The 15,464-nt window shown below is 41.6% G+C and overlaps 1 protein-coding gene across 1 annotated transcript in view; it reads left to right on the top strand.

Moving 5' to 3' along the window:
* The window catches only part of Znf236 (zinc finger protein 236), an 88,455-nt gene that overhangs the window by 12,653 nt on the left and 60,338 nt on the right, over positions 1-15,464 (top strand). The window contains exons 5-9 of the mRNA XM_005356415.3: positions 2,077-2,201; positions 5,337-5,509; positions 8,618-8,761; positions 11,912-12,115; positions 12,998-13,226. Of these exons, the coding sequence (XP_005356472.2) occupies positions 2,077-2,201; positions 5,337-5,509; positions 8,618-8,761; positions 11,912-12,115; positions 12,998-13,226 (875 nt within the window). The remainder of the gene's footprint in view (positions 1-2,076; positions 2,202-5,336; positions 5,510-8,617; positions 8,762-11,911; positions 12,116-12,997; positions 13,227-15,464) is intronic.

Here is a 15,464-nt window from a genome sequence, read left to right as displayed (position 1 = left end):
CTGTGTAGGTTAGAGCTGATTGGTTGAATGCTGTACAGCTCCTGTGTAGGTTAGAGCAGCTCCTGAGTTCAGCTCCCTGGCTAAGAGGCGTGGCTCACAGCCTCCTCTTCATCCTCTGGCTCTAATTCTTACTGCTCCTCCCCCTCCAGTGTGTCCTTAGCCTTGGAGTGGGGAGGAAGGTTTGTTTATTAATAGACAAGAAGTAAAGGAGGGTGTCCTGGCTGCCTTACTGCCTTTTTCCTGCTGGTGGTGATTGGTTGTCACTTTCACTGAGCTGACTTCTTGTCTTTTGTTGTTTTTTGTTTGTGTTTGGAGGGGTTTGTTGTTATTGTTGTTTGTTTTAAAGATAGGGTCTCATTTTGTAGCCGGTGTTGGACTTACAGAGATCAGCCTCCTAAGTACAAGGATAATAGTTACATGCCTCCATGCCTGTCACCAAGTTGATTTCGACAGGCTACTATAAAGGACAGTGTCAGCAATTGTTTAGCAGCAATGTTACCAGCTTGCCAAACTATAATGGTTAGAGAATGTCTGTTCTTTTTACCAAGAAGTGTTGGGAATCTATAAACACTGGGCAGCATGTAATATGCTCCCAGGGCTTTTTAGACAGGGGAACTAGTAGGTTCCTGTCTCTTGTCTTTCACTTTCATTTTGCCTGTTGTTGGCTAATATCCCCATTATTTTAGTGTCTGGCTTGTTTCTGATTTTTGAGACGGGTTTTGCTGTGTAGTCCAGGGTGACCTTAAACAATCATCCTCTTATTTACATCCTGAGTGCTAGGTTATAGGCATGCATTGCTATGTCACTTTTATATAAAAATACAATGTGGTTTGGGAATGTAGCTCAGTTGGTGGAGTGCTTGCCTCCCATGCACACGGTTCTGGGTCAATCCCTAGCACTGTGGAAACCAGGCATGATCTTGCATGTGAATCTAAGCAGTAGGAAGGTGGAGGCAGGACACCAGGAGTGTTTTTATTCTTTCTTTACACGTGTGTCTGTATCCATGTGTATAAAATGCATGCTTCCTACATACATTGGGTTCTGGAGCTGATTGGAAATGTATGGGTGATTGCTTTTCTCATAGAGAGTCTTAGCAGGAGGGCAGCAGGGTGCCAGGAAGCTGTATGTTCTATGTGTAGGCAATGCTCTCCTACAGATAACATTACTGCAGTAGTGTTGGTGGCTGGAAGGTGACATGTTTGAGAGTAAAACCAACAGCTTTTGAAGATGGATTTGTAGAATCCTGAGTGAGGTCTTAAGATTTAAACCTAAGGAATTTCCATTCCTTGACATGGAAAGGAATAGATTGAAATGGCACAGGGTCCACAGGGTCTTTTTTTTGGTGTGTGTGTGTGTGTGTGTGTGTGTGTGTGTGTGTGTATCTCCCAATAAAGAGATTTATTGGGAGAGCGGGGAGAGGGAGAGTCAAAGAGTGAAAGGCAGTCTTGGAGGGGGACATGACAGAGGCAGACAGACAGACAGGAAAACAAGAGGAGCAAGACAGGACTGTGATGGACAGGCACTTTTAAGGGGTGTGCATGTCATAACTGATAGTGGGAAGGTATCTGGTGGCAGGTGAAGATGTAACTCCTTGGAGGCTGAGGCAGGAGTCTAGAGTTCTTTCTGATGTTCGGCTGTTGTTGCCAGTCAGACAGTTTCCAGGGAGGTCAAGTAAAGAGTCAGTTGTCTAGCTATGTGGTGAGAGGTGGACATTTGTCAGCATGCAGGTCCTGTTGAGCACAGAAAGCTGTAGGAGAGCATGTCGATGTAGAACTTGTATCTGCATGGGCCTCCATGACTAAACCAACAAACCATGCTTTACAAGATTCCTTCTTCCTTTTGCTTCCCAATCACTGCGAGCAAACCAAGCTTCTATTTTCACCAGAAATGGGCAAAATGAATTTATACCACTCAACTGATAGATGTGTACTTTTGTGTTTGTATATTGGGCAGACAGATGTTTGACTTATCATTAAAGCATCTTGTGATGACCCTCCAGCTAAACTCTGTGGCAGTCTTTCGCCTAGAAACGTGATGGAAGGAGGTGACTCAATGTTTTCCCATATGTCGTACCAGGGCATCAGGTACAAGAACTTACAATCGGAACATTGACAGAAGCGGCTTCACGTACTCGTGTCCACACTGTGGAAAGACATTTCAGAAGCCCAGTCAGTTAACGCGACATATAAGGATACACACAGGTATGGGAAACATTTGCTTTCAGATGGTTTATTATGTGATTCGAAGGAAGTGTGCTCACTGCTAATTCAACTTGCAGTCTCACCCTAGCTTTTGTGTTCTTTGCTATATAACCACGGTGCGGTTAGCTAATTTTCTGATTTCATTCTCTCTGTTTGTCATTTAGTTGCCCTAGATTATAAATGAAAAAATTATGGAATAGTGTTTGGGTCGAGTGAGCTCTAGTCAGTTGAAGTTGACATGGTTGTTACTTGTGTGGCTCCTGGGCTACTTAGATCTGCAGAAGTAAAGGCAGCACAGGTCTCTGTGTGTGACAATTTGGCTTTAATGATACATACTACAAAACATTAAGGTAACTGGCATGGCGCCACAGACCTGTAATCCTGCCACTCAGGAGGCTGAGGCAGGAAGATTAGGGCTTTGGAGTCATATGAGCTATAGAGTTCCAGGCCAACCCAGTCTATAGTGTAAGACCCTGCCTCACAAACCATCAACGAACCAACTAAACAGCATTAAAGTAAAAAAAGCCTTATTTCTCTGTGTATTATCTTGCTTGCTTGTTAGACTTGCTTGAGTATTTGAAATGAATACAATATTCACAGCTGAATATTCTTTGCCATTTTGTGTAAGATAATTTATGCTCTTATGAAGAATGCACATGCTCTCTAGAGAATGATGAAGGAAATGGCAAATATGTATATGTTTAAGATTAAAATAATAACCACCTGTGCTTTGCCATTTTTTTCTGATCTGATTTGTATTCCATTAGTAGTGACAAAGCAATATGAACTTGCAGCTGATTGGCTGGTTGCTTTGACCAGTTCGGATTATGCTTTGTTGTTTTGTCTCTTTTTTTGGTGTTTTGATGTAATGTCTTATGTACTGTATTGCAGAATCACTCAGATAATTTCTTAGCTCATTTATATGCCAGTATAAAGTTGATATTTTTAGAGCATTGTTCTATATTCCTTAAATCAAGAGAAGAAAAAAGTACTGTGTTTAAAATGTTGGCATAGGAGCTAGTTCCAGGACAGGCTCCTAAGCTACAGAGAAACCTTGTCTCAAAAAAAAAAAAAATGTTGGCATAGGGGCATAGTTGAATTGGTAGAGTGCTTGTCTACCATGCATAGGGGCATAGTTGAGTTGGTAGAGTACTTGTCTACCATGCATGGAGTCCTGGGTTCAGTTCCTGATACTGCACAAACTAGGTGTGCTGGTATATACTTGCTTGTAATCCCAGCATTTGGGAGGTGGAGGCAGGAGGATCAAATGTTCAAGGTCAGCCAGGCTTGGTATTGCACACCTTTAATACCAACACTTTGGAGGCAGAAGACCTGAATTCAAGGCTAGCTTTGTTTACATAGGGAATTCTTGACCAGAAGAGGACACACAAGGAGATCTTGTCTCAAAAAGGGTAAAGAAAAGTTTAAGGTCAATGTTAACTATATAGTGAGTTTGAGGTCATTCTGGGATACATGAAACCCTGTATCTGAAAGAAAATGTGATAAAATGTTGAGTTTTAGAGTGTTAAATTCTAGCTTATCTTCCTCTAATAAAAAGATAGCTTGAAGGTTGTTGCATCCCTTAAAGTAGAAAAATGCAAAGAAAACAGTACTTACACTGCTTTCTTAGCATACCTGTAACAGTTTGATGTCTGCCCCTTGAGATTTTTTTGTGCACATCCATAAATACATGCATCAGAGTAGCATATCCCCTGGACACAATGCTGTATACACTTTCATGTGATTTTGGGAATTTGCCATATGTGCTCTTCTTGACATTGAGCTTTTGATCACATATAGTTTTTCTGGCTGGCCTCTTGAGTGCATGGAATGTTGAGGAAGGTGGTTTGCCTAGTCCTCAGCATCTTCTTACTAGCCTGCAAGGCTCGACCACAGGTAGGCTATCAAAGATGCTCTTAAGTAGAAGGCTCATGTGTTCTCTGCTTGGTCTTTGAGTGGGTGTGCCTCATGTGATGTGATGATGTGATGTGTGGTCTTCTGAGGGGCTACTGCTTGAGTGTATGAACCCCATCCAAGAAAGGAGAGATGCATTTCAGTTAATACCATTAGAACAGAAAAGATGCCATTCCCAGGACCCATGGTTCTTATTGAGCATCCTAGCTATCTGTCCCTCCCAGTGATACCTCTTCTCTAAGATCACTTGCATCTCCATCTCACTAATTTACTTAACCCTGAGGTTGGTTCAGAGAAGTAGGGATCTATCTGCTCACATATTTCCCAGGGGATGGAATTTTAGTGAGACAAGACTTTGAACTAGTTTGTAGTTAGATTTTAACTATATAATTCTCTCTTTTCCGTCATTGATCAGCGAATGAGTACCTATAGAATGATAATGCATGTGTTGTACTGAAATGAGAGCCATGAACAGAACAATTGAAAACCTTTCTTTCTTGGCGCATGTATTAGAAGTAGAATAATAAGTGAACTGTCAGAAGTTACTGACTACAGATCATATGGAAGGAGTTAAGCAGAGAAGGAGAGCAAGGATTACAGGATAGACATGAGAGATTTTGAAATCAACTGGAATTGGTTAAAAGTCATTCTTGGAGGTAATACTGTGGCAGCGACAGAAGAACCACGAGGGAGCAAGCTGTGTGGGTTCTCAGGGAGATGGACAGGCATAGGTGACAGGGGACCTGTGTTCTGTGCTGAGCAAGAGAAGGTTCAGTAGAGAGCAGGTAGTGGGAAGGGACGACCTAGCTGAGTGAGAAGCTTGGGAGGCATCAAGCAAGCCCAGCTTGCTGTGATCTCATTTAGAAAGGGTCCTTCTGTTGAGTGGAGAGCAGCCCATACAAGGTCTGGTGGAAGCAGGAGGGCTGGCCCGAGGTGACGAGGACAGATGGGGCTGTGCCCTGCCGTAGGCAGTAGTTTGGACAGGGGACAGGGCTGACCTGGGAGTAAGCAGGTTGAGAGAAAGCAAGAACTGCTGTGGGGTTCATTTGGGGTATGGAAAGGTTTGTTTAGGACAGGGTGAAGTTTAAGAGATACCTGATACCTGTGTATATGAATTTCAGGTCCCTGGGAGCAGTTTGGCTGACAGGATACTTTGTGTACCTTGTGTCTTTCTCTCACCCTAAAATATGCTCACCTAGTGATTCTTTTTCTCTCTGGTAGGTGAAAGGCCATTCAAATGCAGCGAGTGTGGAAAAGCTTTTAACCAGAAAGGGGCACTGCAGACCCACATGATCAAGCACACAGGAGAAAAGCCACATGCCTGTGCCTTTTGTCCTGCTGCCTTTTCTCAGAAGGGGAACCTGCAGTCCCATGTGCAGAGGGTCCACTCAGAGGTGAGCATGGTGTTTGGGCTCTCAGAGTGTTAGACATCTCTTGAGTTAATGACTAGCCTGAGAAAGTATGTTACAGTTTTGAAAAATGAAGATTGAGCTGTGTACAGTACCCTATTTTAGCAAAAATACTTCGCTGGGAACATACTGTTTTGTTGTTCTTGACAGGTCTTGCTATGTGTGTGGTACTCAGAATGTAGCTCAGGCTGACCTTACATTCATAGCAAGCACTTCAGCTTCTTGGGTGTTGGAATTGTGTGCACAACTGTTCCAGGCACTTTTGGGTTTATTATATGTGGAGAAATACAAAATCTTATCTTGTCCTCTTACTTTTAATGAGTATTTAAAAATGGTAATATCTTTGATAAATGTGATCTATCAACCATGATCATCTATTTCAGCAACAGACACTATCAAGTGTAAGAAGAGAAAGACAAGAAGTAAAACAGAAAGCACTGATCTTGCTGTAGACAGAGTGGGGCTGGCATTCAGCTCCGAGGCACACTTTACACGGACCTAGCTGTATGTTCTTCCCGTGCTACATGAGTCAGCTCAGATGACCGCTGTTGGCTGTTGTCTACAGTCCTGCTTAACTGTAGAGCCCCTGGAAGCATTTGCATTAAGTTTGTTTTTAGGACCAATGTGTCTATTATTTAGAGTGTCTTAGTTATGGCCTAGTTATAGAATATAAAGGAATATTTACTTAACACAAATGTTTACACCATGAATCATTTTATTGTTGGGGAATATTATTTTAAGGTGTGTGACTTGTTTATGCTGCATTTGTTTAACTCTGTGAAGCTGTGTTGCTGTGCTTTTCTTAAATACCTGGTGGTCCTAATAAAGAGATGAATGGCCAGTAGCAGAGGCAGGAGCAAGGATAGGCGGAGCTTGCAGGAGTGTGAAGGAGCTTGAAGGAGACCCAAGGAAGAAGAGGAGTGAGAGAACAGGAGAGGGGGACATCAGGGGCCAGCTACCCAGCCAGTCACAGAGTAAGAAGTAAAGAAAGGTATATAGAAATAGAGAAAGATAAAAGCCCAGAGGCAAAAGGTAGGAGGAATAATTTAAGAAAAACTGGCAGGAAACAAGCCAAGCTAAGGCTGGGCATATATAACTAAGAATAGCCTTCTTGTGTGGTTTATTTGGGAGCTGGGTGGCAGGTCCTCCAAAACTCCAAAAGAGTAGATCAACACACAGCAGTTTATTGTACAGCAAAAACTATCGTTAAGAGCAAATATGTATCTTTAAAATTTTTCATAGAATTAATCCCTAAGTACCACTTTAGTGACTGGGGAGCTAAAACAATGTAGTAGAAATTGAATGACTGACATATAATCTCAGCACTCAGGAGGCTGAGGCAGGAAGGTTGTGCATTTGAGGACAGTGTGGGCTAATTAGCAAAAGTTTCTCTCAGTAATGACAATGAAAAACAAAAATAAACCCAACAGAAGCTCTCTTAGTAAGAACAAAGCTAGGCCTTAGGGGATGTGCTTGCTTTATAAACATGAAGACTTAAGTTTAGTTTCCAGAATCCACATGGGGTTAAAAAAAAAAAAGCTGGGCGGTGGTGGTGCACGCCTTTAATCCCAGCACTTGGGAGGCAGAGGCAGGCAGATCTCTGTGAGTTCGAGGCCAGCCTGGTCTAAAAGAGCTAGTTCCAGAACAGGCTCCAAAGCAACATGGAGAAACCCTGTCTTAAAAACCAAAACAAACAAAAAAGCCAGGCATGATAGATACATGTAATCCCAGTACTGTGGAGCTAGGGACAGCTTGCTGGCCAGCCAGCCTAGCTGAATCTGCAAATTCTAGACCATTGGGAAGTTTCTTTTCCAAAACAAAGTAGATGACTCCTACCCTAGGTTGCCCTTTAGCTATCACATGCAGATAACACACACACACACACACAAACACACACACACACACACACGGGGGGGGGGCGGTTAGATCTTATTTGTTAAAATTAAAAAAAATACTTAAGATTCAGAATTCTATTTTCACTAAATTATTTTTCTCTTAAGTCATGAAATAGTGATAAGGTACTGACACTAATTTGATCAAGTCATTCTTGTGAGTTGTCTTTGAGTAGAGTTGATCACTGAAGAATAGTTGTGTGTTTATGTAGCACATATTTCAGAAATACCTTTCTGGGACCCTAGGGTGGTCCTCTGAGACACTTGCTAAGACTCCATGTTAGGAGAACCTCTGCAGTGTGTACAGTGGGGGCATCGTGGGACTTGTCTTGTGATGGGAGACTTGACAGGGCCTCTAAAAAGGCACATTAAAGTATTATCCAATCCTGTGAGATATCGATAGCCTTAAATGCAGTTCTTTTTTTTTTTTTTTTCTTTTTTGAGACCGGTTCTTCCTGTGCAATTTCAGGCTGATGTCAAACTAACAGAGATCCACCTGCCTCTACCTCCTGAGTGCTGGGATTAAAGGTGTATGTTATCATAGCTGGTTTAAATTTGGTTCTTAGGAGGTACTGCAAATAGGTTAAAGGTGACTTGTGTATTTTCAAGCCTTCCTCGTAATCATGACAGCAACTAAGGTTAGGTTGGAATAATAGAGAATATTTGGGATACAGTCTCTGATCATAGATGTTCTTACTCATTTTAATTAATTGTAGTCTGTTTCTGGCTTAGTTGTAGTTATAAAAAATAATCATGGATGGATGTTGAATTTGGTGAGAAATTTACCGATTTTAGCCACCCTTCCATACCTGTGCTAGGCCCCAGAAGCTCACTATACAGAGCTCCCAGCTGTACCCAGCCTTCGCTAGGGAGCATGTTTAACAATCTAAGAAGTTGGGGACATATGATGACATTTTGATGTTTAAACTATGATAACAGAAAAGTTTGTTTCCTCATTCCTAGCTGCTTTTTCATTTAGAGAAACACTGAAATTTCAATTGTTATTAAACTAGTAATATTGATTAAATAGTTGTATCATTGATTCTTAAGCTAATTTAAAACAAGCAGAATACCCATTGCTAGAGCTGTGTATTATCTCATGCTGATGGAGGGCTAAATTTTCTTTGCTATCACTTAAATATGCTCATCTATTGACTAAAAATTAAAAAAAAAAACCTACTTTTTCTTTCTTTTTTTAAAGGTAAAAAACGGGCCCACTTATAACTGTACAGAATGTAGCTGCGTCTTTAAAAGTTTAGGTAGCTTAAATACTCACATCAGCAAGATGCATATGGGTGGACCCTCCAACTCCACAGGTTCTACAGAAACTGCACATGTTATAACGGTAAGCTTAATAATTTAAACAACAAAAGCCTCAAATATCGTTTTAAATATGAATTTTTGAATTACCAAAAAGTATGGTTAAAGTTTTGTACATAAGGTGCTATGTTTTTTTTTTTAATAAAATTTATCTGTCTAAAGTTCAGGGTGATGATACATAATCTTGATTTATGGCTTATCATTTAAACCTTTAAAACAGAAAAAATTATCAGAAATTTATAGAATTCAGTTATTGCAGTCAATGCTGATGATGACTATTAAATATTGTTTATCTTTAAGAGTTAATCCGCTTTGTAGGTAATGTTTCTCATTTTCTCATGTGGAAGTAATAGTTTCTCCTAGGTCTTTTGGGATACCAAATTCTGCTTCCTAGTACATGTATTTAGAAATGGAAAGACTCTAAGTCATCCTCAAACATATAACCCACAAAAACACAATCCCACACGAATGCACACATGGACACACACACATTTTTGTGTGTTTTTTCCTAGGATTTTTTAACAGCTTTAATCATAACTTCTACCATACTTATCAGTTGATAATAAATTCCAAAATCTAAGCCTAGGATGTGGTATTATTAAAGTTGACTACACAGTACAGAAGAATTTTCATGAATGCTCATGCGTGGGTACATGGTGGTAGTGTCTTTGCTTCCTTTATTCAGTGCTGGCTAGTAACTGGGTTACACATGGTGTCCCTTTGCTCTATTTTTTTCTTTCTCATAGTTTAGTAGTTATGGATGATTTCCACAGTTTATTTTTAGAGTGCTATAAAGCTTTATAAATAGGAATAATTGAGTAATTATGAAATCATAAAAGTTCTATTTTTGGATTTACGATTTTTAAAAAATGAATATTTTACTGTGTCAGTAACCAAATAATAGTTTCACCATTTCCTTTTTCAGTATGTAATTCTAAAGGTGATTATACACAATAATCTGGATAATAATTTGTGTGTGGTGTGTGTGTGTGTGTGTGTGTGTGTGTGTGTGTGTGAGAGAGAGAGAGCGAGCGAGAGCGCGCTGTATCCATAACAGGATTGTTTCTACTGAAGTGAGGTATTCACTTCAGAAAGCCACTCCTGCTGCATCTGATCTGCTTCTGTTGTTCCCCTTCTATCCTTCACAACTCTCGCCGTCTCTGGCTGCTTGTTTGTGTCTCAGAAGACAAAGTTACCGCACCTTTTCATGCATAGCTGGAGAAGGCTTTGTAATGCATGTGACCAAGTGTATGCATCAGAGTTCTTTAGAGGAACAGAACTTACAGAATGAATTCCATCCATCCTTCCATCCATGTATCTATGTGTGTATGTGTGTGTTTGTGTATCTATCTATCTATCTATCTATCTATCTATCTATCTATCTATCTATCTATCTATCTAATTATATGCCACCTCCAGGGGAATTTATTAGAATCGCTTACAGGCTATGGTCCAGCTAGTCGAACAGTGACTGTCTACCAACAGAAGGTCCAAGAATGCAGTAGCTGTTCAGCCCACAAGGCCGATGTCTCAGCTGCTCTTCAGTATACCCCAGAATCTCTAAGAATTAACTCTAATGCCAGTGAAGGACTTTACTTGCAAAGAGAGTGTGAAGACAGCAAGCAAAGAGAGCCAGCTTCCTTCTTCCATGTCCTTATATAGACTGTCCACAGAAGGGGTGGCCCATGTTTAAGATGGATTTTCCCAACTCAAAATATTTAATTGTGAAAAAAACCCTCTTTGGGTTTCAGTATCATATGCAATAATCAGTGGCCACCACACCAAGGAACCTGTTTGTTTTTTCTTAAGTTTTAATTTTTTTGTTTGACTAGTCATTTTCACTCCCTCCTCTACTAGAACTCTTCTCAACAAGTTGCCTTTCTGCCTTTATGTTTTCTTTCTGTGGATGACCAGTGAGGTTAATTTGAGGCTCTTGCCTGAGTATGGGTATGAGCTAATTTACTGGAGCAAGTGCAATTATCAATGGCTATACCACTAATAAGACAACAATCCTTTCTTCTGTGAATTGCTAGTATTCCCCCAGAGAGGAACCTCAGAATGAGATGAGGAGTCCAATCTTGTGACCATATTGTGCAGATAACCACAGCCCCAGTGAGTTTATGAGTGGGAAGGCTATGTCAGTGTCATCTTTTGGGCTATACATTTCCCCATCCTCTGGCTCATATTCTTTCCATCCCCTCTTCCTTGGGAACCAGCTCTTCAATGTGGTGTTAGAGCACAGAAGACTTTAGTTTGAGGGACTAAAAGGCCATTAAAAGCGTCCTGAGTCTCATTTGATAGTTTGTTATTTTTAGTTTGGTAGAGTCAGGCCCCCCCTTCTTTTTTAAAAACTACCCATCTGTCTGTCTGTCTATCTATCTACTACCTGTCTGTCTGTCATCCATTGCCTGAAGGTAAGTTCTTTGTGGTTCTATGGAGGATGGCAATGTTTTTGTTTTGTTTTGTTTTGTTTTGTTTTGTTTTTACAATTTTTATAGCACTTTACGAATACTAAGTATTTGTAGCTAAAAAGTAAGTACAATGACCTCCCAGTAATCTTCTTACTACCAGTTGCTCTTGTTGCTAGTGAGCACCGTGTGTTGCTGTGGTACACTTGCTGTAATTGATTGAGTACTTTGGATATATTACTCCTGTGTAGCTACCTTTGGTCATGTGCATTCTGTAGGTGTAGATAAGTATGTTCACCTCTTCAGGACTAGGCTGAGAACTTGCACTACCCCCAACCCCCAGCTGCCTTTGGACTTGGCATTTCTGTTCCTGAGTTCTGACAGGAATTAGGCTATATTTTCCAGTATGTTCTTAGCTATAGTATCTCAGAAGTGCGTTAAACGTTTTGACCACATCGACTTCCTTCCCTTTCTTTGCCACTGTCTTTCCTTAACATTGTGCTTTTTTAAAACATTCACTCTTTTTTGGTGGATAATGGGAAGATGAGCATTGATATCATCTCCCACCTCCATGAGAGGTTGTAGAAGGGTTTATTGAGTGCATTTTTCTAAGAGCTGACATTGCACTTCGCAGAGATCACTGAGGAATTGCATCTCAGTTTTTGGGAAGCAGTAGCTTTTGATGCCATTAGAGAGGGTGTTCCCTTAATATAGTTTGTGTTTAACTTGGAAGTTGCACTTTTAATGAAAATGTTGCTGTGTTCCAGGCCACGATCTTTCAGACTTTGCCTCTGCAGCAGGTGGAAGCCCAGGTCTCATCAGTCTCTAGTCAGCAGAATTCTCAGGCAGTGACTGATGTCATTCAGCAGCTTCTGGAACTGTCTGAGCCGGGGCCAGTGGAGGCACAGCAGTCCCCACAGTCTGGGCGACAACTGAGTGTGACAGTGGGCATCAACCAGGACATCCTCCAGGTGAAGCATGCTTACCTGCTGGGCAAGGCGTTTACATTTGGGTAAATCTCAGAGATCAGGGTTTATTACTGAACAGTGGAGATGCAACGAGGCTGGTTTAAAAATGTGGCTACATTGAAAATGATGGCAGTAAAACAAAATATGTCTGTCATCACCAACAGGAAGTGCTGAGTTCTAAACAGTTCGGTAATCTGTACATTTAAGAAAAATGGAAACTTTTTTTTATTCCGTAAATGAACTAACTGGACATTGGTAGGTTCTTTAAAGCTTGTCCTGTGTCCATCCCTGTTGAGAGAGGTGAAGAAGTGTTTCATTCTTCCTAAGATGCAGGTGTACTGTATAGAAGGTCCTAGGCATGTATAGTGTAGAGACACAATGTTGGCTTTGTGTAGTTAGTGTGTGAATGAATGGCCCCAGCACCTCTGGGAAATGAGGAGGAAGAAAGTTGATTGTACTTGCTTAGTTCTCCCAGCTCTGGGCAGAGTGTGGCATTCACAGATACTTCACCTCCAGAGAGGCAGGCGCCGTAGGATAAGTTGGTCAGGGTGTCAGGAACTCTGGTTGTGCCTTACAGGTAGACCTGAGATAACTTGTGACCCAAGTATGTTCTGAGCTAAGACTTCTGAATGTTCATTAATGATTTTTGAGCCCATAAATTTAAGAAATATAACTACTTATATTATGTTTTGGGTGGGGAAAGATGTAGACTATTAGAAGGGGTGTTGCAGTCTCCAATAGTAAATCATTTCTTGGGATTGTAGAGCTTTTTTCTTAGAGAGGAGTTAGAGTTCTGTGGGTAAGACTATGGCATCTTGGGATAGCTTTTGGTAGGCACATTTGGGCTGTCGGCTTTTCTAACCTTATAGTTTTGTTCTGTCTCAGCAAGCCTTAGAAAACAGTGGGCTGTCTTCACTTCCAGTTGCAGCACCTCCCAGCGACTGCAGCCATGCTCAGACGTCCACAGTGTCTCCTCAGAGTCCACATGCCTCTAGCGTCTCTGCTGAGCAAGCTGATTCCATGGATGCAGAGCAGGAAAAGGGACAGGAAAGTCCTGAGAAGATGGATAAGAAAGAGAAGAAGATTATGAAGAAGAAATCACCATTTCTACCTGGTAATTTGCTGTATACTTTTCCTTTCCGATACTGTGATGGTGTTATCCTTGTGTTAGTGAATGTGTCTCCCATTTTTCTGAAGTGGCATCTTCATGGCATGTTCTGAATCTTAACTATAGTTGACTGGTGTTGCAAAGTAAAAGGTGACACCACAGCATATCTTGTGTCCTCCTTGATTCAGAAGGCTACTCCTATGCCTAGTTACAGGGCTGGATTTCAGAGTGTGTCTGTTGTAGCTAAAAGTATTTTCTGTCCCCCTGGTTCCCCTGGACTGGCTTTTCTCTGCCCGCCTGTTCCCAAAACCACTTATAAAATAACTACTCTGAGCCGGGTGGTGGTGGTGCATGCCTTTAATTCCAGTACTTGGGAGGCAGAGACAGGCGGATCTCTGAGTTTGAGGCCAGCCTGATCTACAAGAACTAGTTCCAGGACAGGTTTCAAAGCTACAGAGAAATCCTGTCCCCCAAAACCACTCTGAGGCTTAATATTAATTATGTACTCTTTGGCCTATTAGCTCTTAGGCTTCTTATTAACAAGCTCTTATATCTTAAACTAACCAATTTCTATTATTATATATTTTACCACGAGGCTCATGGTTTGTTACCTCATATCTTGTTTCTTGGGCAGCTACATGGTGTCTTCCTGACTCTGCCTTCTTTCTCCCAGCATTCAGTTTAGTTTTCCTACCTAGCTCTATTCTGCCCTGCCATAGGCCAAAGCAATTTCTTTATTAACTAATGGTAATAAAATCTTCACAGCATAGAGAGGGGAATCCCACATCACTCTGTTTTCTTGCTGTTTCATCTGGGTGCTTCTAACAACTCTACGTCCATTGCTCCTTCAGTTCTGGATCTGGCTGCCCTTTGCCTGTGACTCCCTTGTCCCACAGCCTCCTGGAAGACTGCTCATTCTTGCTGGGTGCTGCCACTCAACAGTTTCCAGACCTTCCACCTGACCTGCCAGCCCGTCTTACTCCATGCCACCCTTTCCCGCTGTTCCAGGTCTTCCTACCCTGGCCCACCCTGTCCTCAGGCTTCCTTGCACTGTTGTAGACATCCCTTACTTTACAGTTGGATGCCTGCTGTCCCAGCCCTGCTTTTAGGGGCTTTTCTGCACTGAGAATGTCTTTCTCTTTACCCTTCTAGTCCCTGTAAAACTCCGTCTCTCAAGACTGTCTTCAGTGTGATGCCTGCATGGAGCTCTTGATTGAACTCTTTCTGATCCCATCTTGTACAGCATACACTGGATGGTACGATGCCTGCTGGCGATTGTTGGGAGGGTCTCTGGCTGCACTGCATCCCTCTAGCCTGGAGTGTGCTTTGCTCACTTGACTCCTCTGGGTTGCCTGTTGCTTTTTCACAGCAGTGGGTATTCACAGACCTCTTTATATGACTGTAGGTCTTGGGCAGCATGGCCATCTCTGTGGGCATATCTTTCCTATAAAGAAAATTCTTTCTCATCAGTGACCTGTGAATGGGAAACCCTGGTTCCTCATTCAACCCAACATTGCAACACCATTCTTTTGTTCCCTTTGAGCTGGTCACTTGCTCCCTGTGACAGAAATAGGATGGTGAAATGAAGAATCTAAGTTTCATGGTCTATAAAGGAAAAAGGAAAGGATAAAACATTTTTGTATGTATATACTTCTTATGAACAGATGCAAATTCAGAGCCCATGGTGTGAAACCTTTGAGTTATCATGGTTCTTGTCTAGTTGTTGTGCTAAATTAGAGACAGTCTTGGATCTTCCTGCAGACCGCTGACTGAGGAATAGTCTGTGTGGGCTCGTGCACAGTGCTGTGGCTGAGGTTCTGAGAGAAGCAGCTCAATCCAGGAAGGGGTTGTTTTGTGTCTGATCATGTTGGGGAAAGTGAGGTAGCTGGTGTCATTGCATCTTCCTGTCAGGAGGCAGAGCTACGTGCTGGTGCTCAGCTCATCTTCTTTCCTCATTCAGCCTGGGACCCCAGTCTGTGCAGCTTCTCCACCCACATTCCCCACATTCAAGGTGGGTGAGACAGTCACACGTATAGGTGGGATTCTATACCCATTTAACTTAATGATGAGAATTAACTCAAATAGTGTCTTTTTATACCAGTGAACATGGTTTTCTACCTATTGATATCTTAGATTCTAAAGATCTTGTAAATTTTCTGTTGGACTTCCTCTTTTATCTTACTCTTTTGGGGGGCCATGAATTGTCTTTAAATTGCTTTTCCTGTTTTTTTGTTGGTATATGGA

This window comes from Microtus ochrogaster, chromosome 18 (assembly GCF_000317375.1).
Source record: "Microtus ochrogaster isolate Prairie Vole_2 chromosome 18, MicOch1.0, whole genome shotgun sequence".
NCBI classification, from domain to species: Eukaryota; Metazoa; Chordata; class Mammalia; order Rodentia; family Cricetidae; genus Microtus; species Microtus ochrogaster.
This window is presented reverse-complemented; position numbering and strand designations above follow the sequence as displayed.